General features: G+C 43.3%; 2 protein-coding genes across 2 annotated transcripts in view; both read right to left on the reverse strand.

The window, feature by feature from the left end:
* The window catches only part of LOC115106870 (copine-8), a 132,418-nt gene that overhangs the window by 95,884 nt on the left and 10,469 nt on the right, over window positions 1-26,065 (reverse strand). The window lies entirely within an intron of this gene.
* On the reverse strand, window positions 6,966-8,416 carry LOC135564027 (PWWP domain-containing protein 2A-like). Its single transcript, XM_065008420.1, has one exon. The coding sequence runs from the start codon at window positions 8,394-8,396 to the stop codon at window positions 7,470-7,472; it is 927 nt and encodes a 308-aa protein (XP_064864492.1). The 5' UTR covers window positions 8,397-8,416; the 3' UTR covers window positions 6,966-7,469.

Below are 26,065 nucleotides of genomic sequence, written 5' to 3' on the forward strand. Positions count from 1 at the left end.
TGCTGTATTCAACCAGGATCTCAGGGATCACTGCCTCATTGCCTGCATCTAATGGGTCCGCGGTCAAACAACCGCCCCTCATCACTGTCAAACGCTCCGTAAAACACTTCATCGAGCAGGCCTTTCTAAATCGACCAGGTCCAGGTATCCTGGAAGGATCTCGTATCAGTAGAGAATGCCTGGTTGCTCTTTAAAAGTGATTGCCTCGCCATCTTAAATAAGCATGCCCCGTTCAAAAAAATTTAGAACTAAGAACAGATATAGCCCTTGGTTCACCAAAGACTTGACTGCCCTTGAAAAGCACAAAAACATCCTGTGGCGTTCTGAATTAACATCGAATAGCCCCCACGATATGCAACATTTCAGGAAAGTAAGGAACCAATATACTCAGTCATTTAGGAAAGCTAAGGCTAGCTTTTTCAAACAGAAATGTGCATCTTGTAGCACTAATTCCAAAAAGTTTTGGGACACTGTAAAGTCCATGGAGAATAAGAGCACCTCCTCCTAGCTGCCCATTGCACCGAGGCTAGGAAACACTGTCACCACCGATAAATCTACGATAATTGAGAATTTCAATAAGCATTTTTCCACCTGGCTACCCCTACCAACAGCTCAGCACCCCTTGCAGCAACTTGTCCAAATACAGACAGCTGATATTTTGAAAGAGCTGCAAAATCTGGATCCCTACAAATCAGCTGGGCTAGACAATCTGGACCCTCTCTAAAATTATCCACCAAAATTGTTGCAATCCTATTACCAGCCTGTTCAACCTCTCTTTCGTATCGTCTGAGATCCCCAACGATTGGAAAGCTGCCGCGGTCATCCCCCTCTTCAAAATGGGGAGACACTCCAGACCCAAATTGTTATAGACCTATATCCATCCTGCCCTGCCTTTCTAAAATCTTCGAAACCCAAGTTAACAAACAGATCACCAACCATTTTGAATCCCACAGTACCTTCTCCAGTATGCAATCTGGTTTCCGAGCTGGTCATGCGTGCACCTCAGCCACGCTCAAGGTCCTAAACAATACCAACCGCCATCGATAAAAGACAGTACTGTGCAGCAGTCTTCATCGACCTGGCCAAGGCTTTCGACACTCAATCACGGCATTCTTATCGGCAGACTCAATAGCCTTGGTTTCTCAAATGACTGCCTCACCTAGTTCAACAACTACTTCTAGGACAGAGTTCAGTGTGTCAAATTGGAGGGCCTGTTGTCCAGACCTCTGACAGTCTCTATGGGGGTGCCTTAAGGTTCAATTCTCAGGCCGACTCTTTTCTCTCTGTGTGTGTGTGTGTGTGTGTGTGTGTGTGTGTGTATATATATATCAATGATGCCGCTCTTGCAGTTGGTGATTCTCTGATCCACCTCAACGCAGACGACACCATCCTATATACTTTTGGCCCTTCTTGGACACTGTACACTAACCTCCAAACTAGTGGTCGACCGATTAGGGGTTTTCAGTGCCGATACCGATCGGAGGACCAAAAAAAGCAGTTATCGATTCAAATTGGCCGATATTTCAAATGTATTTATAATAATGACATTTACAACAGTACTGAATGAACACTTATTTACATTAATATAATGCATCAATAAAATCAATTTAGCCAAAAAATATAATGAAACATGTTCGATTTGGTTTAAATAATGCAAAAACAAAAAAGTGTTGGAGAAGAAAGTAAAAGTGCAATATGTGCCATGTAAAAAAGCTAACGTTTAAGTTCCTTGCTCAGAACATGAGAACATATGAAAGCTGGTGGTTCCTTTTAACATGAGTCTTCAATATTCCCAGGTAAGAAGTTTTAGGTTGTAAGTTATTATAGGAATTATAGGACTATTTCTCTCTATACCATTTATATTTCATATAGCTTAAACTATTGGATGTTCTTATAGGCACTATAGTATACCAGTGTAACAGTATAGCTTCCGTCCCTCTCCTTGCCCCTACCTGGGCTCGAGCAGGAACACATCTACAACAGCCACCCTCGAAGCATCATTACCCATCGCTCCACAAAATCCGCTGCACTTGCAGAGCAAGAGGAACAACTAATTCAAAGATCTCAGAGCGAGTGACGTCACCGATTGAAACGCTATTAGTGCGCACCCCGCTAACTTGCTAGCCATTTCACATCGGTTACACCAGCCTAATCTCGGGAGTTGATAGGCTTGAAGTCATAAACAGCTCAATGCTTGAAGCACAGCGAACAGCTGCTGGCAAACGCACAAAAGTGATGTTTGAATGAATGCTCACGAGCATGCTGCTGCCTACCACCACTCGGTCAGACTGCTCTATCAAATCATAGACTTAGTTATAACATAATAACACACAGAAATACGAGCCTTAATTCATATGGTCAAATCCGGAAACTATAATTTCGAAAACACAAACGTTTATTATTTCAGTGAAATACGGAACCGTTACGTATTTTATCTAACGGGTGGCATCCATAAGTCTAAATATTGCTGTTACATTGCACAACCTTCAATATTATGTCATAATTATGTATAATTTTGGCAAATTAATTACGGTCTTTGCTAGGAATAAATGGTCTTCACACAGTTCGCAACGAGCCAGGCGGCCCAAACAGCTGCATATACCCTGACTGCTTGCAGGAACGCAAGAGAAGTGACAGAGTTTCCCTAGTTAAAAGAAATTCATGTTAGCAGGCAATATTAACTAAATATGCAGGTTTAAAAATATATACTTGTGTGTTGATTTTAAAGAAAGGCATTGATGTTTATGGTTAGGTACACATTGGTGCAACGACAGTGCTTTTTTCGCGAATGCGCTTGTTAAATCATCACCTGTTTGGCGAAGTAGGCTGTGATTCAATGAGAAATTAACAGGCACCGCATCGATTATATGCAACGCAGGACAAGCTAGATAAACTGGTAATATCATCAACCATGTGTAGTTAACTAGTGATTATGTTAAGATTGATTGTTTTTTCTAAAGTTAAGTTTAATGCTAGCTAGCAACTTACCTTGGCTTCTTGCTGCACTCGTGTAACAGGTAGTCAGCCTGCCACGCAGTCTCCTTTTGGAGTGCAATGTAAATCGGCCACCAAACATGCCGATTACTGATTGTTATGAAAACGTAAAAATCGGCCATTCCGATAAGTCTGTCGACCTCTACTCCAAACGAGCTTTAATGCCATACAACACTCCTTCCATGGCCTCCAACTGCTTTTAAATGCATGCCCTTCAACAGATTGTTAAAACGATCTCGCCCACCTGACTAGCATCACTACTCTGGAAGGTTCTGACTTAGAATATGTGGACAACTACCTAGGTGTTTGGTTAGACTGTAAACTCTCCCTCCAGACTCATATTAAGCATCTCCAATTCAAAATTAAATCTAGAATCGGCTTCCTATTTTGTAACAAAGGCTCCTTCACTCATGCTGCCAAACATACCCTTGTAAAACTGACTATACTACCGATCCTTGAATTCGGCGATGTCATTTACAAAATAGCCTCCAACACTACTCAGAAAACTGGATGTAGTCTATCACAGTCCCATCAGTTTTGTCACTAAAGCACCATATACTACCCACCACTACGACCTGTATGCTCTCGTTGGCTGGCCCTCACTACATATTCGTCGCCAAACCCACTGGCTCCAGGTCATCTATAAGTCTATGCTCGGTAAAGCCCCACTTTATCTCAGCTCAGGTCACCATAGCAACACCCACCTGTAGCACGCACTCCAGCAGCTATATTTCAGTGGTCATCGCCAAAACCAACACTTCATTTGGCCACCTTTCCTTCCAGTTCTCTGCTGCCAATGACTGGAATGAATTGCAAAAATCACTGAAGCTGGAGTCTTATATCTCCCTCACTAACTTTAAGCACCCGCTGCCAGAGCAGCTTACCGATCACTACCTGTACACAGCCAATCTGTAAATAGCACACAACTACCTCATCCCCATATTGTTATTTATCGTCTTGTTCTTTTGCACCCCAGTATCTCAACATGCACATCATCATCTGCACATCTATCACTCCAGTGTTAATGCTAAATTGGAATTACTTAGCCTCCATGGCCTATTTATTGCCTTACCTTCCTACTCTTCTACATTTGCACATACTACCCACCACTACTCCCTCGGGTGCTTCGCTATATCACATTTGACATTGTCTGTCAGCTTGAGTTCATTTGCACACCAAAAACAAAATCACACAATGATGGGAAGACCTGTGTGTCGTCCTTGTTAACGCAGACAGAAAATAGCTCCAACTTCTTAATCCTAGCCTCCTTGTAATCCTAGATTCAGATCACCCAGATAGGCCGGTCGTGTGAGCAACTTGTCATCATGCAAGCGGTCAGACAAGTGAAATCTATGGTCAGTAAAGAAAACTTTAAGCTCGTCTCTTAATTTAAAAAAGCCTGTCAATACTTTGCCCCTTGATAACCAGCGCACTTCTATATGTTGTAAAAGCGTTACAGGGTGGCTGCCCATATCACATATCATTGCATAATGCAGAAAATACACGAGAGTTCAGGGGCCTTGCTTTAACGAAAGTTAACCATTTTCACGGTAGTGTCCAAAACAACTTCCAAGCTGTCATGCATTCCCTTGGTAGCAAGAGCCTCTCGGTAGATGCTGCAGTTTACCCAAGTAGTGTCGGGAGCAACTGCTTGCACGCGAGTTACCCCTCCACTATGTCTCCCTGTCATGGCTTTTGCGCCATCAGTACAGATACCAACACATCTTGACCACCAAAGTCCACTTTGAAAATATTCTCTCATGTTGACCTGGTTTGCAGAAGAGGATGTCTTCCTTAATTGACCCCCCATAAACGTAATGGACATATACCAGCAGCTGTGCCAGGCCTGCCACCTGGGTTGACTCATCCAGCTGTAATGCATAGAATCCACTGGCTTGTATACGAAGCAGTAATTGTTTAAAACATCTCCTGCCATGTCACTGATGCGTCGTGAAACAGTGTTGTTTGATGAAGGCATTGTCTGTATTGTTTGTTTGGCCTTTTCCCCCAGCATTATCCCAGCCATATCCATGGCAGCAGGAATAATTAAGTCCTCCACAATAGTATGGTGCTTGCCTGTCCTCGCCACTCGGTAGCACACCATATAAGACGCTTCATATTAATGGTATCTGTTGCTTTTATACACGTCTTGCTACTCGAAAGTCATCTTTGTTCTCGCTCAAAAAACTCCTGTGGCATATTTTTCAAATTGTCATGTTTTGTTTCTAGATGTCTGCACAAGAGTGAAGGTTTCCCACAAGAGAGTAATGGCTAACCTCTCTAGGGTATGTGGGACAGTAGCGTCCCACCTGGCCAACATCCAGTGAGATTGCAGAGCGCCAAATTCAAATACAACTATTTTATATTGGTTTAAAGATTCACTTCTTGTGAATCCAACCACGGTGTCAGATTTGTAAAAAATCCTCAGGTTGTTTTTAGCCTAAATAATCAATATTTCATCCGGACAATAACATCGTCAATATTAAAAGGTAAACAAGAAAGGCACTCTCTCGGTCGTGCGCATGAAAAAGCTCTGTGACAGGGCAGGGTCCACTCATTCAGATTGCTCTTACTCCCTCATTTTTCTGAATACAAGCCTGAAACAATTTCTAAAGTCTGTTGACATCTAGTGGAAGGCATAGGAACTGCAATTTGAGTCCTAAGTCAATGGATACTGTAATGGCATTGAATAGAAAACTACAAACAAAAAACAATCCTACTTCCTGAATGGATTTTTCTCAGGCTTTCACCTGCCAAATCAGTTCTGTTACACTCAGACATTATTTTAACAGTTATGGAAACTTTAGAGTGTTTCCTATCCAAATCTACTAATTATTATTTTATATTAATTTTTAGGCTGCACACAGTCTCTCATTCACAATTTAACAATGACTTAATCTCACCAGGTGTCAAATTTCACAGCGGCATCCCCCTTGTGTGGCAGTAACACCCCCTAAAATAATACATCCCTTTTGTGGACAAAGTGACTGTTGTGCCCTTGGGCTAAATATACCAATTATAAATACCCTTCTCCCGGCTGCCAATTACCGTGCTCCGAAGCACCTCTCACTCACATTGGTCTCTCATATATCGGGTCCTTCTCACAGGTATGTCAGTTCCGAAGTAGGCTACAAGTGAAGACAGACACATCGAGAATGCGTGAGCGTCCTTCTTATCGAAATCCGAGGCGCATAGTGAAGATGTTAGAAGAACTGTCCACATTTACTTTTCATCAGCCAACAAGATGAGTAGGTCTAACGAACAGCAAAAGCACTAGCCAATGTCAGTTGGTCAACTTGTCCTTCTGTGCCAGAAATAAATATTCCAAACATACTCGGGGACAAATTGTGGGTTGCGATAGATTTCAAATAAATACAATATTTTAAAAGCAATGAGGCGGATGCAACAGATCAGAACATTTAGCTTAAAATGTTGATCGCCTAATAGTTCATTTCATCACATTATAAGTGCAGAAATGCTATAAGCGTGAATGTTTCAAAATGCAATGAATTAGCAGGAAAACACTGTTCTCAAAAGTGATCACAAATGTAATGTTTTATTATAAAAAGGTGCATATTTATGTTAAAAATTACCTTCCCCAAACTTGAAACTCACACCACCTATGTACTACGCTAGTAAGGCTCTACACCGGTTGTAAAGCCGATTCACATGCTTCATTTTAATAAGTTAATTGGACACTTTGGTTCTGATACAAACCCTATCAAAACATATAGGCGTATGGGCTAGGCTACATGGAGGTGTGCGACTAAGATTAGACAAAGTCGCAAAAAAAAGGCATGCGCTGTTTCTTGCCTTACTGCACACGCTGGGAATCGTTCACAAGCGATAGGCTGATGTCACCCATCAGACTGTTCTTGATTTAATATGGTCTTTAAATATACTAAATTACATTTGCATTACATTTGAGCCATTTAGCAGACGCTCTTATCCAGAGCGACTTACAGGAGCAATTCGTCGGCTTAAGTGCCTTGCTCAAGGGCACATCGATAAGATTTTTCACCTAGTCGCCTCAAGAGATTCGAACAAGCGACCTGTTACTGGCCCAAAGCTCTCTGTCTTTGCATTTCAAGATCACTGATCAACCTACTATAAAACCCTGCAAAGTGCTGTCACAACGTCTGTAATAGATACCAATAACAGTCAGAGGACCCACGTGTGCTTGTCTACTGCAGAAGTCTCCACTCAAAAACGAAGAGGAAATGGACGCCCTGCTCAAAACAAATCAGATGGATAGGCCTGGAGGAATAGGTCTGCTTTCCATTATAAATATATAAATGTTCCTTCTTTCCGATACTTAAATAAAAAATAATTATGTCCATGACATGTCTCCATCAATTCTGGACACGTCCTTCCGTTCGACAGTCTAGCAACCAATGGCGGTGTTAGGAGTCAAGGCCCGTCAGCAGCCCTTCAGCGTTGCAGCGCTTTCCTTTTCCCCCAAAGCGTGGTGTACCTCACGTCTCGAATTGTGTAAGCAAGGCGCGAACCTCGGGAGTGAGCTGCTTGGCAGCCTTGGCTGCCTCTGTGATGGCTTTACGGTACAAGCCCTTTCTCTTCTTGTCAAAGCGTGACTGGAAGCTTTCTAGAAAGGGGGCGACCTGTGCAAGAGCCAGGAAGGAGGTGGTGGGTGAACCAAACCAGGCGACACGGGCCTCCTGCCTGACTAAGAGCCCATTATCTTTACGACTGATCTGGATGCCTAAGACGCGGGCTGGCCACCAGGGAAAACCATATATTTTGGCCCAAACAATGTCCCCTACGCAAATGGTCCTGCCCTCCAGAGAGACACACTTAGACACATTTTTAGAAAACACTTTCTGAGATTTACAGGGCTTTTTCTCTTCCGTAGGGGCAGGCGACGGCTCAGCGACCGCTGAGGACGTGCCGGGGACAGGGGGCGAGGGGCGACCGGGAGGGGGAAAGTTAAAGCTCTCCGTAGAGCTACACTCTGAGTCCGAGGACTTTAAGTCGTCTGCACTATCAACGCTGCACATAGAGGTATTAGAGGAGTCCGGCTGGCCGGGGTTAAGGTTCATGAAAACGACAAGGTTGCCAGCCTTGCTGCCACGCGTCTCCCGCCTCTCCTCCTGCCCCCCCTGCTCCTCCGGCTCCGCCTTGGGGTCACCGTGCTCCGTGGCTGTGGGGGGCTCCACTTGGGGCTGAGGACAAACCTCAGGTTCTGGCCCGTTATCTGGGCCCTGGCTTTCAGCAGCAGCGGCCTGGCCTGTGGAGGAGGAGGAGGAGCATGTGGCAGTGCAGTGGGGCGCGTCTGGCTTTGGAGGAGACAAACAGCCACTTCCCGGCACTTTCTCCAGGCAAGGCGGCTTACATGTAGAAGAGTCGTTCTCTTCATTACGGTACCTTTGGGGCTTGGTGCGCATCCTGGGTGGCAGAGGGGTGGCGCTGCTTGGTCCCTAAATCATGTGTGTGTGAAAATAGTTGATTGAGAATGGACCATTTTCATGTAGCCGTCTCGGGACCAGGGGCAGGGGGAAGAAATACATGTCATCTATGCACTTCAACAGCAAATGGAGGACGCTTTTCCCATGGTTAATTTTCATGCCAGCCAGGTAGGCTATACTCCTGTTGTAAAGAGAAGCAATGTGCTTAATATTAGGAAAGATTAAAAAATAAATATAGTAGGCCTAGCCTATAAAAAGCTGATGGGATCCTGCTCTTTTTAATAGAGGCCATCAAAACATTTTCACTCAATTGCATAGCCTATAGAAATGTTGCGCAACATGAGATCATGGGCTGTCGTGAAGTGTTTGATTTGACTTTCAATTACATTTGCATCGATGTCAGAGTGTTTAGGGGGACAAAAGAGTGGTGAGTACCAGGCAGTTAGCATGTTTGGTAGACTACTAATGACCATCAGCAGCATCAGAGCTTGGAAAAGCCTAGTTACCGTGACTAAACGGTCATGTGCTATTTTGACTGAGGTCTTGACTCGTGATTGCCGGTGTAGCGGTAATACGGTCACCGTAACAGCCCTATTTCAGCATGCCTCTGGGTGGGCTGCATTTTAGGCTTTCAACCTGAGATGCTAATTGGAGCAAGTCATGTTCATCTCGGTTTCCATCGCTCTCTCAGTAGGAGGCTGAAAGCTGAAAGCCACAGAGATGGTAAAAGCCCATTTAATATGCTCTGTTCCATTAAGAGCTGGCAGGGTTAGTTTCCTGGAATTGACCCTCCCACCACTCCTCCACAGTGGTTTATCATTGGACGGCTTAAAGTGGAACTGACAGCGTTCAAACTACTTTGCAGCTATGAAACAAACAATCATAATATCAGTCAAAAATATCACATTTCCAGCTTATCCTACAAAACCAGCTTTATAGGAAGTTTTAAAAATAGGTTAATTATATTAATCGTGCATTGAATTGCATCAATCTGTTCTTCCAACAATGCCTTACTCTACGTTAGGGATTCCCAAACTCTGTCCTGGGTCCCCCCCTGGTTGCACGATTAGGTTTTTGCACTAGCACTACACAGCCGATTCAAATAATCAAAGCTTGATAATGAGTTGGTTATTTGAATCAGCTGTGTAGTGCAAAACCGAAACATGCAACCATACCATCTTTGGATCTACATTTTAAAAGTACTTTGTCCTCGTATATAATATTCACAAACCAGGGGACAGTGATCCACTTCAACAACCCCCAAGTACAAGTCCTACCTTGCAGCCAACACCTTCACCCATCACTGGCCACACCAAGACCAAGCAGCTGACAGAGATGCTCCCCAGCATCACTGACCAGCTGGGAGCAGACCGTCTGACTAGCCCCCTGGAGACTGGCCAAGGCTCTGCCCAAGAACTGCTGAGAAACGACTCCAGATCTGATCAAAGAAGTTCCTTTGCGTCTCTGTCACCTCATCTCATCTCCTCAGGATGTTAAGGAGGACAGAAGGCTGATGCTCCTGAGATTCACCCAGTGTGAGGGCAGTCAATGACAGTCCATAGCAGACCTGACATCTGAGAACCCATGGGGTTGGAGAGAGATCTGATACCAGGCCAGACAAATGTCTTTAGAAAAAATAAAATGGGAAAAGACCAAAGCACCAACAGAACCATAAGAGCTGTCTGTCTGGCTGTCCCCAGTAGGTGAGTAAGAAATATGGAGAAAGACAGAGAGACAGACAGGGATAGATGGGTGTTGAAAGCCTTTCAGAGCTCTTTCAAACAGAGAGAGAAGTATGCTTTGACAATATGAACATTGTTAGGTCATTCCAATAAAGCAAATTGAACTGAATTGAGAGATAAAGACAGAGACAGAAAGGCGCTGCGTGCGATGTGTAAGTCACGTCCCCCTCCCAGACACCAAGTCCCAGCGGGGCCCGACTGTTCGCCCGAGTGAAGGAATGTCTCAGCAACAACTGTAACCTTAGCAACTGTCTAACATCCAATGGGCAATCGCACACGGGACTGATTGGCAGTTGGTCGTTTTTGGGGGGGTTGGAGTATTTATCCCACTCAGACAGCAGCTGCCAATGGGACAATATAAGTTTGACATCATCCCTCTGCTCATTAAAAACAGGAGAAGAGACGAGAGCTGTTTCACAGAATATTCCCCCCTTCTCTCTCTCTCCTCTCCCTCCTCTTCCCCTCTCTCGCTCTCTGATGAGATGTGTTCGTACAGATATTTAAATGAATGAACGAACATGTCAAGCATGTCTCTGATCGGCTAACAAATGACAGATCGCCACTGTTTGGTCATGACAGCGTTACCACGACAACCCGCTGAACATGTGCCAGACCACCAGGCCCCGGACCTACGCTACCAATCATCCTCTACCGTGCTACTCGAGAAATAGATTTTACCCCGATGGAATGGTGAAGTCACACACAGTACAGTTACAGCCAAATAGAGGGAGAAAAGGTAGTTCAGAATGAGAAATAAAGAACAATACAACAGCAGCCATTGGTCTGTGAAACTGTGACTTAACTAGGGATATTACTGTCCTGCTGGTCATGATCTGTGGCCATGGGTAACACTGTCACTGCATGGAGAGAAAACAGAGAGGACAAGAAAAGGAGAGGGGAGAGGAAATGAGGAAAGACGGAAAATATGAGCAAACACTCTCCTTTCCTCTCACATTTTCTTCTCTCCTTTCGTATCCTCGCCATCTCCTCCCTCTCCTGTCTCCTCTCCTTGGGGTGGTTCTCAGAACAAAGTGAGATCCCACAGAGGGCCTTTCCTCTCTTTCCCTTCCTTCGCCCTTCCCGGTGTGGCCTGGATAACGGATCCACAGAGAATCACATCCATCACACTGAACTAGATCCAGCCACCATGGAAGGAAACGGGACTGCCAAACACACACACACACACACACACACACACACAGTGTGCCGATTCTAATTCAAATTGTGATGTAGAATATAACATCTGTGCTTCCATACAGCTGCAGTATCAAAGAACAAAACACTCAAGCTGTGGGATTTCTTCTCCCTGTTGTAGTAGTGAACATGGTGCTGGGATCTTAATCTTAACAACGTAACATAACATTACCTACCTACCTGCACATTCAGAAAGATCCTGATCCAGAAACAAAATAGGTGAATATATACAGTGTACCTTCTTCATTTAGATTTGACTGTACGACCTCCCGAGAGGCGCAGTTGTCTAAGTCTAGAGATTCTGGGTTCGAGTCCAGGCTCTGTCACAGCCGGCCGCGACCGGGAGACCCATGGGGCGGTGCACAATTGGCCCAGCGTTGCCAGGTAAGGGGAGGTTTTGGCTGGCAGGGATGTCCTTGTCCCATCGCGCACTAGTGACTCCTGTGGTGGGTCGGGCGCAGTGCACGCTGACACTGTCGCCGGGTGTACGGTGTTTCCTCCGACACATTGGTGCGGCTGGATTCCGGGTTAAGTGGGCATTGTGTCAAGAAGCCGTGCGGCTTGATTGAGTTGTGTTTTCGGAGGACGCACTGCTCTGGTGATTGAAGTGAATTCGGTGTAGGCTGACTAGGCACTTGGCGGGGTGACAAGAGGAGCTCTTTAGAGCAAGTGCTGCTGACTGCGCTTTCTAGCAGTGAATGTAATTATGGTTATTGATGTATTCAGGGATCTATTATATGAGCCGTGGTAAAAACAGTGCACTTTATATGGAATAGCGTGACATCTGGGATGCAGAAATGTCTGACATTAGATATGCCAAAAACCTTAAATGTAAATCATTCTGGTCATTAAAGAGATCCAGCTGTAGCCCCCACCATGCAGCGCTCCAAAAGGTCACATGACCGTGGACGATTTTATTGCCAAGATGTGAGGAGTATTTAAAATCAGTACTAGGAGGGGGGTACACACATGCATGAGCACATATACTCACACACAGGGCTGTGGAACATTTTAAATACATGTATAAAATACAGATAGAAATGACCATAAAGATCAATATATCAAAATAAACTGCAAAATACTTGTATACAGTGCATTCAAAAAGTATTCCGAGTACTGATGCACCGATATTACATTTTTGGCCGATACCGATATTTTCCTTTTGTTGGCATTTACATATGTCCCCATTACCAGTAGAACATAATCAAAACCTATTTCTTTCACTTGCTGTGCTGTTTCGTTATTCATTTGTTCAGTCGTTTCGATCTCAACTAGGATTTCTACAGAACGCGGTTTGGGTCTTTGCGTGTCAAGAAAGATGCGTTAATTAACACAATTTTGACAATCAGGACCTGAATGTGAAAGTACAATAATTTAACGTGTTCATTCATTTTTTGCGTAGTTATTACACAATCACTCGCATTTCATATGTCACAACGATTCATCGATACGTATGCTAGGATGCTGGTAAAGTTGTCTCGCGCACCTAGAGTGCTGGTCATAAAAAAGCTAGCTAGCTCATGGATGCAAACAATATTCTTCCCCAAAAACATTGTAGTTTTCCTATCTGTTTCAGCTAGCTAACTATATAGCTAGGTGTCACCATCTAAAATAACCCTAATTTATAAGACAGTTCTTATTTGATTAATGGTGGTCGGGCCCATCTATGTGAAGCTAGCCACAATAAGGATTAGCCACAATAGTGGACTTACAAAATAAAAGTATGTCATTGACAGTGATACAAATAGTAGACTTATGCTATAATTGAATAGTTCGTGCTAAACGACGGTGGAATGTTGTTATATAAAAATCAACAAAAGACAATTTGTTTATTTGACAAAAATCTGATGAAATAACACTGGATGTATTATACTTTAGAATTGCATTGGGGGCATACTTATAGAGCCTTACCTATGGATTGTGGATCAATGACATGGTGTATCGGTCTACTCAGTGACGCCCAGAGAACATTAGCGTCGTAGCTCTTATTGCGGGACTCTGAAACAACTGTGAATTGAGCCACATGTATTGTCAACCTATGTGTATTGAACACTATTCCAGAGGAAAAACAATACTGCGTGGATGTTTTGGAGTCTGATAACTCTGAGGAGGACTTTGCGAGAATATATAATGGATATTGAGTAGACTGATACCCCCTTTCATTGATCCCCAATCCTTAGGTAAAGCTGTACAGTGCAATATGAATGTCAATACACACAATAGGCTGACTGGGGAGGTGATTTCACACACAGTCACAGTCCCGCGATAAAAGCTACAAGGCAAATATTTGAGTAAACTCTTCAGTTGTGTTCTGTGGGTGTCACCGAGTAGACTGATTCCCCATTTCATTGATTCACATTCCAACCTTGTTTAACATTACCTTGTCTAAATATGGCATGATTCCACCAATTGTAACCTTCTGCACCACTTTCAAATAGGTACTTTTATTTTGAAGGCAAATTCCACTATTGTGCCTAATCTTTATTGTGGCTAGCTTCACAACACATATCCAGGTCCGGTCGAACATCACTAGCCAGACGATGCTAGCTGGCTGCTTATAACATTAGCTTTGGGCAACAGGGTTAAGTAGCTGGCTAGGTATTTATTTTCATGAACTTCCGGCGCCGACAGAGATGCCCGCCTCGCTTCGCGTTCCTTTGAAACTATGCAATTTTTTGTTTTTTTTACGTGTTATTTCTTACATTAGTACCCCAGGTCATCTTAGGTTTCATTACATACAGTCGAGAAGAACTACTGAATATAAGAGCAGCGTCAACTCACCATCAGTACGACCAAGAATATGACTTTTGCGAAGCGGATCCTGTGTTCTGCCTTTCACCCAGGACAACGGAATGGATCCCAGCCGGCGACCCAAAAAAATGACTTCGTAAAAGAGGGAAACGAAGCGGTCTTCTGGTCAGACTCCGGAGACGGGCACATCGTGCACCACTCCCCAGTATACTTCTCGCCAATGTCCAGTCTCTTGACAACAAGGTTGATGAAATCCGAGCAAGGGTAGCATTCCAGAGGGACATCAGAGACTAACGTTCTTTGCTTCACGGAAACATGGCTCACTGGAGAGATGCGATCGGAGTCGGTGCAGCCAGCTGGTTTCTCCACGCATCGCGCCGTCAGAAACAAACATCTTTCTGGTAAGAAGAGGGGCGGGGGCATATGCCTTATGGCTAACGAGACGTGGTGTGGTCACAAAAACATACAGGAACTCAAGTCCTTCTGTTCACCTGATTTAGAATTCCTCACAATCAAATGTCGACCGCATTCTCTACCAAGGGAATTCTCTTCGATTATAATCACAGCCGTATACATTCCCCCCCAAGCAGACACATCGATGGCTCTGAACGAACTTTATTTGACTCTTTGCAAACTGGAATCCATACATCCTGAGGCTGCATTCATTGTAGCTGGGGATTTTAACAAGGCTAATCTGAAAACAAGACTCCCTAAATTGTATCAGCATATCGATTGCGCAACCAGGGCTGGCAAAACCTTGGATCATTGCTATTCTAACTTCCGCGACGCATATAAGGCCCCGCCCCGCCCTCCTTTCGGAAAAGCTGACCACGACTCCATTTTGTTGATCCCTGCCTACAGACAGAAACTAAAACAAGAAGCTCCCACGCTGAGGTCTGTCCAACGCTGGTCCAATCTGATTCTACACTCAAAGACTGCTTCCATCACGTGGACTGGGATATGTTTTGTATTGCGTCAGACAACAACATTGACGAATACGCTGATTCGGTGTGAGAGTTCATTATCATGAAGATGTCGTTCCCATAGCAACGATTAAAACATTCCCAAACCAGAAACCGTGGATTGATGGCAGCATTCGTGTGAAACTGAAAGTGCGAACCACTGCTTTTAATCAGGGAAAGGTGACCGGAAACATGACCGAATACAAACAAGGCAATCAAACAAGCTAAGCGTCAGTATAGAGACAAAGTAGAATCTCAATTCAACGGCTCAGACACAAGAGGTATGTGGCAGGGTCTACAGTCAATCACGGATTACAAAAAGAAAACCAGCCCAGTCACGGACCAGGATGTCTTGCTCCCAGGCAGACTAAATAACTTTTTTGCCCGCTTTGAGGACAATACATTGCCACTGACACGGCCTGCAACGAAAACATGCGGTCTCTCCTTCACTGCAGCCGAGGTGAGTAAGACATTTAAACGTGTTAACCCTCGCAAGGCTGCAGGCCCAGACGGCATCCCCAGCCGCGCCCTCAGAGCATGCGCAGACCAGCTGGCTGGTGTGTTTACGGACATATTCAATCAATCCCTATCCCAGTCTACTGTTCCCACATGCTTCAAGAGGGCCACCATTGTTCCTGTTCCCAAGAAAGCTAAGGTAACGGAGCTAAACGACTACCGCCCCGTAGAGCTCACTTCCGTCATCACGAAGTGCTTTGAGAGACTAGTCAAGGACCATATCACCTCCACCCTACCTGACACCCTAGACCCACTCCAATTTGCTTACCGCCCAAATAGGTCCACAGACGATGCAATCTCAACCACACTGCCCTAACCCATCCGGACAAGAGGAATACCTATGTGAGAATGCTGTCCATCGACTACAGCTCGGCATTCAACACCATAGTACCCTCCAAGCTCGTCATTAAGCTCGAGACCCTGGGTCTCGACCCCGCCCTGTGCAACTGGGTACTGGACTTCCTGACGGGCCGCCCCCAGGTGGTGAGGGTAGGCAACAACATCTCCACCCCGCTGATCCTCAACACTGGGGCCCCACAAGGGTGCGTTCTGAGCACTCTCCTGTACTCCCTGTTCACCCACGACTGCGTGGCCATGCACGCCTCCAACTCAATCATCAAGTTTGCGGACGACACAATAGTGGTAGGCTTGATTACCGACAACGACGAGACGGCCTACAGGGAGGAGGTGACGGCCCTCGGAGTGTGGTGTCAGGAAAATAACCTCACACTCAACGTCAACAAAACTAAGGAGATGATTGTGGACTTCAGGAAACAGCAGAGGGAACACCCCCCTATCCACATCGATGGAACAGTAGTGGAGAGGGTAGCAAGTTAAGTTCCTCGGCATACACATCACAGACCAACTGAATTGGTCCACCCACACAGACAGCATCGTGAAGAAGGCGCAGCAGCGCCTCTTCAACCTCAGGAGGCTGAAGAAATTTGGCTTGTCACCGAGAGCACTCAAACTTCTACAGATGCACAATCGAGAGCATCCTGGCGGGCTGTATCACCGCCTGGTACGGCAACTGCTCCGCCCACAAACGTAAGGCTCTCCAGAGGGTAGTGAGGTCTGCACAACGCATCACCGGGGGCAAACTACCTGGCCTCCAGGACACCTACACCACCCGATGTTACAGGAAGGCCATAAAGATCATCAAGGACAACAACCACCCGAGCCACTGCCTGTTCACCCCGCTATCATCCAGAAGGCGAGGTCAGTACAGGTGCATCAAAGCTGGGACCGAGAGACTGAAAAACAGCTTCTATCTCAAGGCCATCAGACTGTTAAACAGCCACCACTAACATTGAGTGGCTGTTGCCAACACACTGACTCAACTCCAGCCACTTTAATAATGGGAATTGATGTAAAATATATCACTAGCCACTTTAAACAATGCTACCTAATATAATGTTTACATACCCTACATTATTCATCTCATATGTATACGTATATACTGTACTCTATATCATCTACTGCATCTTTATGTAATACATGTATCACTAGCCACTAACTATGCCACTTTGTTTACATACTCATATGTATATACTGTACTTGATATCATCTACTGTATCTTGCCTATGCTGCTCTGTACCATCACTCATTCATATATCTTTATGTACATATTCTTTATCCCCCTACACTTGTGTGTATAAGACAGTAGTTTTGGAATTGTTAGTTAGATTACTTGTTGGTTATTACTGCATTGTCGGAACTAGAAGCACAAGCATTTCGCTACACTCGCATTAACATCTGCTAACCATGTGTATGTGACAAATAACATTTGATTTGATGTTCAACTTCAATAGGCAAACAACAAATGATTACCTAGCTAATACCTACTCACAAGGATTCCTAAATCATTGCTTAGAATAATGAAAATGACTGCAGTTTGTACTGGTCATAGTTTTTAGGCTGGTTGTATTGGTGCTAGCTAGGTACCATGCTAAAGCTAGCTAGCTACCCCAGAAGTTGCGGTCGACAGATAATGCTTTATTACCAACGCGGTATTGTAAACACCTGGCCGGTGTTTGCTTGTTTGGAGACTCTTTTTGTAAAGCTTTGACAGTGCTACTGATAGTAGTGGTGACACTTGGCTTGCACGTGCAAATTCAGAACACACAACATTCTATAAAATAACTGTTATTTACGTGTCAAATTAAAAGCTTATTTAACATGTATCTGTTTTGACACGCAAAGACACAAACGGCGTTCCATAGTATGTCGGGAAAGCTAATAGAAGTGACGCTATTAACGTTACCGTGCAACTCCATCATCAGGCCAACATCCCCCACGACAGAGAATGGTTGATTGTCAAGGGCAATGAATTCTATTATCTTGGCATTAATGGATTTCGACAGTTGTCAGGCTGAAAATGTTCTTACACTTTCAAAATGACTGCTGAATCTACGCAGCAGACATTGTGGGCTAGGTTAGGAATGCTGTGTTGCACGGGGAGCGCAAAGTTTTACCTTGTTTGAGGTCCTTGTTTTCCAAGAAAACATACATGAAATGAGTTGCAAAATGAATAGGAAATATAGTCAAGACATTGACAAGATTATAAATCATGATATTTAATTGAAATAAATTGTGTCCTTCAAAACTTTGCTTTCGTCAAAGAATCCTCCATTTGCGGCAAGTACAGCCTTGCAGACCTTTGGCATTCTAGTTGTCAATTTGTTGAGGTAATCTGAAGAGATTTCACCCCATGCTTCTTGAAGCACCTCCCACAAATTGGATTGGCTTGATGGGCACTTCTAACGTTCCACACGGTCAAGCTGCTCCCACAACAGCTCAATAGCGTTGCAAAATGGAGTGGTAGCTTTCCTTCTTCAAGATCCCTTTTACCCTGTACACTTCACCACCACCAAAGCACCCCCAGACCATAACATTGCCTCCAACATGCTTGACAGATGGCATCAAGCTCATCAAGCATCCGTCTTTGGTGATAAATCAACAGCCACGAAAAGTATAGCTGAAAACTCTAGGCAAATATTGTAGTCTGCATTTTATCACAAGATACTCTACTACAGGCGAGCAAAATCTAGAGACTTCCTTAGATTTCATGCACCAGCTGTTACGCACAGACCCCCCCCCCCCCCCTCTCTTCTTACCAGAGTGTGCAGTTCTATCTTGCCGGTGCAGCGTATATCCCGCTAGCTGAATATACATGTCATCATTCAGGCACGATTCCGTGAAACATAAGATATTACAGTTTTTGATGTCCCGTTGGTAGGATATTCGTGATCATACCTTGTCTAATTTATTTTCCAATGATTGCACGTTGGCGAGTAATTTTGACAGTAACGGCAGCTTTCCCACTCGCCTTATTGCAAACAGGATGCATGTTTTGGATTAATTGTATTATGTACAGACTTCCTTCTTATGTACTGTCCAATTTATAGTAGCTATTACGTTGAAAAAAAATACCATGCTAATGTTTGAGGAGAGTGCACAACAAAACACTTATCACGGCAACTGGCTTGATACATTCACCTTTTTAGGTAAATAATGTACTTACATTCAACTTGCTGATTTGTCATCCTGAAGGTCCCAGAGATAAAATGTAGCATTCATTTGATCAAACAAAACTATTTTTATATTAAAAATGTAGGAACTGTGTTCTACAGTTTGAACCCCTGCGATCTCTGGCCCCACACGCACCCCGCCCGGCAATCTAGATGTGTGAAGGTTCGTGTATTTTCTGTAGGGAAGCTAATTATCCATCGTGTATGACATTCCTGGGAGTGTGTAAACCTACATTTTGTATTACCATTTCATTTTTGTATGTTCTCTATAGTTATGTACTTGAACATGTATCATTTGACAAATTTGGCACATTTGGGCAGACTTGATAGAAAATGTTCATGCTTCACTGGATCAATCTGAAACTTTGCACTAACACTGCTGCCATCTAGTGGCCAAAATCTAAATTGCTCCTAAACTGCAATATTATGATGGCCTCGCTTACATTTATTTCAAAGATGGTACAAAAAAAAAAGAAAACGCATGTGTTTTTGTTTGTATTATCTTTTACCAGATCTAATGTGTTATATTCTCCTACATTCATTTCACATTTCCACAAACTTCAAACTGTTTCCTTTCAAATAGTATCAAGAATATGCATATCCTTGCTTCAGGTCCTGAGCTACAGGCAGTTAGATTTGGATATGTCATTTTAAGCTACATTTTATTTATTTTTTAAACAGTACAATCCTTAAGAGGTTTTTAAACCATACTCGGTTTCATCTCCTCAAACTTCGAGCAGACACTACTAAATCGGATGTACCAATGAACATTCATTCTGTTGGGACACACACATTGCATTACAGTACCACGTACCGCTAGCAGCATTTTAGTCAAATAAAGATGGTTATACTAGTTGTTTCGTCTGTATTTTATAAATGTGCAATAAGCATGAAACAATTATATAAGGAATTGGCAACTCGTTCTCATTCTGAGATATAAGGTAGGCCACTTGATTTCAACATCTGAACAAAGTGGACAGGTTAGCATGCTGTTCAAACAGTGGGAGACAGACAGAAGGGTGTGTTCATAACAACTGTTTTGCCTTGTTAGCGGAATTCAGAGTTTGTGGAATTATACCTAGATCCCAGTTGGCTAAACTTGAAATATAAATATTAGCTGGCTACTCACTAGCATGTGGGCTTGTGCTTGAGAGATTGTTTATGAGACCGGTGTTAATTATTTATAATGCCTGCTACACTATTAGTGAATGTGCATTATGCATGGTTAAATTTGTAACAAAAAAGGGCATTTTTTTATAGACAGACCTGAAAGCCAGATCCGTGTTCATTGCAAAAAGTAAGGCCATAACCGCTCATCCAAGGCATCCCAAACATGCTCAACGGGTGACATGTCTTGTGAGTCTGCAGGCCATGGAAGAACTGGGGACATTTTCAGCTTCCAGGAAGTGTATAGAAATCCTTAAGCATTATCATGCTGAAACATGAGTTGACGGCACCTGTGTAATGATCATGCTGTTTAATCAGCTTCTTGTTATGCCACACCTGTCAGGTGGATGGGTTATCTTGGCAAAGGAGAAATGCTCACTAACAGGGATGTAAACACATTTGTGCACAACATTTGAGAGTAATAAGCTTTTTGTTCTTATGAAAAACTTCTGGGATCTTTTATTTCAACTCATGAAATATGGAACCAACACTACCTGTTGCGCTTAGATTTTTGTTCCGTGTAAATTCAAATCCTTTTGTTTTGTTGTTTGTTTCCTCTCATTTGTGTTTATTGTACTTGGTTTGGCAAAGTAAACAATATTGGCCCTTTGAATTGAATTGAAATGAGAGAGAGAAAGAGGAAATCCAAATGAGTCACAGCATTGCTTTCTGTGGTTCAACAATGAACATGGACGCAAAGAAACACAGATTACTAGTGCTGGGTGAAAAACAAATCGACAGTTACATATCGCAATTTTTTATATTGTTACTGTAGGTAATGTGAGCTAGCGTTGGCTGTACCTGTACCAAAACTCTTGTATTTTTTATCCTATAGCTTGTTCTCTCTTATTTTAAAACAGTGAGCCAAGCTTACATGTTTTCACCACTTTAAGTTCCCTGACTGATCAAAACTTGTTTTCTCAAACAGCAGACACAGTGAGCCATGCTAACATGTTTTCACCACTTTAAGTTGTTTTCTCATACAGCAGACACAGTGAGCCAAGCTAACATGTTTTCACCACTTTAAGTTGTTTTCTCAAACAGCAGACACAGTGAGCCAAGCTAACATGGTTTCACCACTTTAAGTTGTTTTCTCAAGCAGCAGACACAGTGAGCCAAGCTAACATGGTTTCACCACTTTATGTTGTTTTCTCAAACAGCAGACACAGTGAGCCATGTGTTTAGAACATTCAATCACAATAAAATCACAGTATGGAATCGCAATATATACAGAATCACAATACACATTCTATCAGCACCTAAGCATTGTGATAATATTGTATCGTGAGGTCCCTGGCAATTCCCTGCTCTACTGGATTACACACACACACCACACACACAACACGCAAATTACACACAATTCTGTGGACATTTTTTCCAGCCATGTAGAAAATCTCCTCAAAGCTCAGGGTATTGGGAGCAGTCAAGTCATTCCCTCAGTGTGTGGATCTTGACGAGGTGCGCTAGACTCCCCAAGCAGACCCAAACCAGATTACATGGCAGGACCTTGCCACACACCTCACTGGCCATTACCCACGCTCAGAGACCATGTCTTCCAATTTCATTTCAGCTCCACACGCTTTCAGCCAAATTGCAAATCCCACAGATTACTTTGCTCCTGTAAGGTCTTCCAAAATCCATTCAGCTCCCACAATTCCAGCCAAATGTCCATTGGTCTTTCGCTCTCTTTTCATCCTCCTCTCCCATGTGCGAATCCTCCATTGTATCTTTGTCTTTCTCTGAGTTGTATTGAACCAGGTCACAGCATGGTCCCCGTCTCAGCTCAATCCAGCCAGACACTTTTGTCACTTCTCCAAAACAAGCCATTAGCTTATCTTTATGGGTCCAAAAGGGCAATACAATCACTTCCTGGAGTCAAAGAGAGAACCAAAGCACCAACAAGAACCTTCAAGACAAGAGAGGAACTAGTTGAATGTTGTTGGCTTTCTGTCATTAAAACAGACAGATGTGGATCTATAATTTCTAGACTAATAGCCTATCTCCAGCTCGGGAGTAAGATAGAACCAGTTGCTTTTCAAAAAAGTTTGTTGGAGATAAAGACGATTCACTCTTATCACTTGTGACTGTTGGGTTGGAGCCAATAAAATGTGTGTGTGTGTGTGTGCGCTTCTGTTGTGCACATGTTTGATGCCTCCGAGCATGCATGGCTATTGGATATTGGAATGCTCTGCCTGCCTTCACCTGGTATGGTCAAATCATCCAGTACCATGTGATCCAGGTTCCTCGTTGCCTCCCACTCCTTTGTCCATGGTGATCTGTGTGTCCGGGACAGGTCTAAAGTGAGTAACTTAGCTCACACACTTTGCTTCCTCCATTCTGGTCTCCCCAATCCGGTCTTCTCAATTTAGTGCAAACAAATAAAAAGAGACAAGGACAGAATGACACTTTAGAATATTAAGATGCACCATTCAACCAATGGCATTGCCCTCGAGACAGAATTGAAGTGAATTAGGGACAGTTCACAAAAAAACTTTTTTTCATATTACCCTCACCTTGTACTTGTAATGTGTACGACCACAAATAACAATAGCTGTAGAGACCCGGTGTATATAAAATGTGGATATCAACTTTGCCGCTCCAGCATGCTTTTGTGGCACAGGCAATGCCTAGCAGGGCCAAGGGCCAGAAGGTTGAGGGTTTGCTGACCACCACGGACGAGCTCAGTCTCCCTGCCTGTTTCATTAGACCTACACTACGATTAGAACAGGCTGCAGACAATGATCAAATAGGGGGAAATCAGATGTTCAACATTTTGATGCCATATGTAGAATTATATCAAATATATGCAAACATATTTTCCACCAACAGGTTTCTGTGCCAAAGTACCACACAACCAACAAAACATACCGACTTCGGGCGCTTATCATGGCAATATCATGGTTTGCATTTTCAACACCACAATAAATAGACTGTCAATCTCGACCAACAGAAATGACATCCCTCCAAATCCTGTAGGCCTACCCAGTCTCGAAGGCTTGGCAATCTCCGAATGTCATTAAAATTGTTGGTGTTTTGTAACAGATCTCTTTCCATCAAATTGCCTCTGCACAGGTTGGATTGATGATATTTGTCAGTAGAAAAAATGTATTATATATATACACACACACACACACACACACACACACACACTTGAAGTTGGAAGTTTGAATATACTTAGGTTGGAGTCATTATATCTCGTTTTTTCAACTACTCCACCATTTTCTATAGGTTTGGCAAGTCTGTTAGGACACCTACTTTGTGCATGACAGGTCTTTTTTTTTTTTTCAACAATTGTTTACAGACAGATTATTTCACTTATAATTCAGTGTGTCACAATTCCAGTGGGTCAGAAGTTCACATACACTTAGTTGACTGTGCCTTTAAACAGCTTGGAAAATGCCAGAAAATTATGTAATGGCTTTAGAAGCTTCTGATAGGCTAATTGACATCATTTGAGTCAATTGGAGGTGTACCTGTGGATGTATTTCAAACACCTACCTTCAAACTCAGTGCCTCTTTGCTTGACATCATGGGAAAATCAAAAGAAATTAGCCAAGACCTCAGGAAAAAAAAATGTGTAGACCTCCACAAGTCTGGTTCATCCTTGAGAGCAATTTCCAAACGCCTGAAGGTACCACGTTCATCTGTACAAACAATAGTACGCAAGTATAAACACCATGGGCCCACGCAGCAGTCATACCGCTGAGGAAGGAGACGAGTTGTCTCCTAGAGATGAACGTACTTTAGTGCGAAAAGTGCAAATCAATCCCAGAACAACAGCAAAGGACCTTGTGAAGATGCTGGAGGAAAACAGGTACAAAAGTATCTACATCTACAGTAAAATGAGTTGTCGACATAACCTGAAAGGGCGCTCAGCAAGGAAGAAGCCACTGCTCCAAAACCGCCATAAAAAAGCCAGACTACGGTTTGCAAACTGCACATGTGGACAAAGATCGTACTTTTTGGGGAAACGTCCTCTGGTCTGATGAAACAAAAATAGAACTGTTTGGCCATAATGACCATCGTTATGTTTGGAGGAAAAAGGGGGAGGCTTGCAAGCCGAAGAACACCATCCCAACCGTGAAGCACAGGGGTGGCAGTATCATGTTGTGGGGGTGCTTTGCTGCAGGAGGGACTGGTGCACTTCACAAAATAGATGTCATCATGAGGGAGGAAAATTATGTGGATATATTGAAGCGACATCTTAATACATCAGTCAGGAAGTTAAAGCTTGGTCACAAATGTGTCTTCCAAATGGACAATGACCCCAAGCATACTCCCAGAGTTGTGGCAAAATGGCTTAAGGGCAGCCAAGTCAAGGTATTGGCGTGGCCATCACAAAGCCCTGACCTCAATCCTATAGAACATTTGCCGGGAGAACTGAAAAAGCATGTGCGAGCAAGGAGGCCTACAAACCTGACTCAGTTACGCCAGCTCTGTCAGGAGGAATGGGCCAAAATTCACCCAATTTATTGTGGGAAGCTTGTGGAAGGCTACCCGAAATGTTTGATCCAAGTTCATTTAAAAGCAATGCTACCAAATACTAATTGAGTGTATGTAAACTTCTGACCCACTGGGAATGTGATGAAAGAAATAAAAGCTGAAATAATTATATTCTATTATTCTGATATTTCACATTCTTAAAATAAAAAGTGGTGATCCTAACTGACCTAAGACAGGGAATCTTTACTATGATTAAATGTCAGGAATTGTGAAAAACTGAGTTTAAATGTATTCGGCTAAGGTGTATGTAAACTTCAACTGTGTATATATACACACAGTACAAAGATCTTAAAAAGTTACCATGATTGCACAATAAACTCAGGGACTTATTTCAACTGTGGTCCCTATTTAGCACATAAGTACATGTACAATTACATACAGTGTATTCAGAAAGTATTCAGACCCCTTCCCTTTTTCCACATTTTGTTGTTAGTCTTATTCTAAAATGGATTAATTAAAACGTTCCTCAATCTACACACAATACCCCATAATGACAAAGCAAAAAAACAGGTTTAGACATTTTGTAAATGTATTAAAAATAAAAAACAGAAATACCTTATTTACATAAGTATTCAGACCCTTTGCTAGGAGAATCGAATTTGAGCTCAGGTGCATCCTGTTTCCATTGATCATCCTTCAGATGTTTCTACAACTTGGAGTCCACCTGTGGTAAATTCTATTGACTAGACTCATGATTTGGAAAGGCACACACACACACACCTGTCCATGTAAGGTCCCACTGTTGACATTGGATGTCAGAGCAAAAACCAAGTCATGAGGTCGAAGGAATTGTCCGTAGGCTCCGAGACAGGATTGTGTCAAGTCACAGATCTGGGGAAGGGTACCAAAAAAAATCTCTGCGGAATTTAAGGTCCCCAATAACACTTTGGCCTTCATTCATTCTTAAATGGAATTAGTTTGAAATCACAAAAACTCTTCCTAGAGCTGGTAGCCCGGCCAAACTGAGCAATCGGGGGAGGAGGCCCTTTGTCAGGGAGGTGACCAAGAACTCAATGGTCACTCTGACAGACCGCCAGAGTTCCTCTGTGGAGAGGATGAAGCAAAGATTAAACTCTTTGACCTGAATGCCAAGTGTAACGTCTGGAGGAAACCTGGCACCATCCCTACAGTGAAGCATGGTGTTGGCAGCATCATGCTGTGGGGATATTTTTCAGCGGCAGGGACTGGGAGATATTCAAGAAGACTCGAGGCTGTAATCGCTGCCAAGAGATGCTTCAACAAAGTACTACATTTACATTACATTTAAGTCATTTAGCAGACGC

The sequence above is a fragment of the Oncorhynchus nerka genome, linkage group LG23 (genome assembly GCF_034236695.1).
Source record: "Oncorhynchus nerka isolate Pitt River linkage group LG23, Oner_Uvic_2.0, whole genome shotgun sequence".
NCBI lineage: Eukaryota > Metazoa > Chordata > Actinopteri > Salmoniformes > Salmonidae > Oncorhynchus > Oncorhynchus nerka.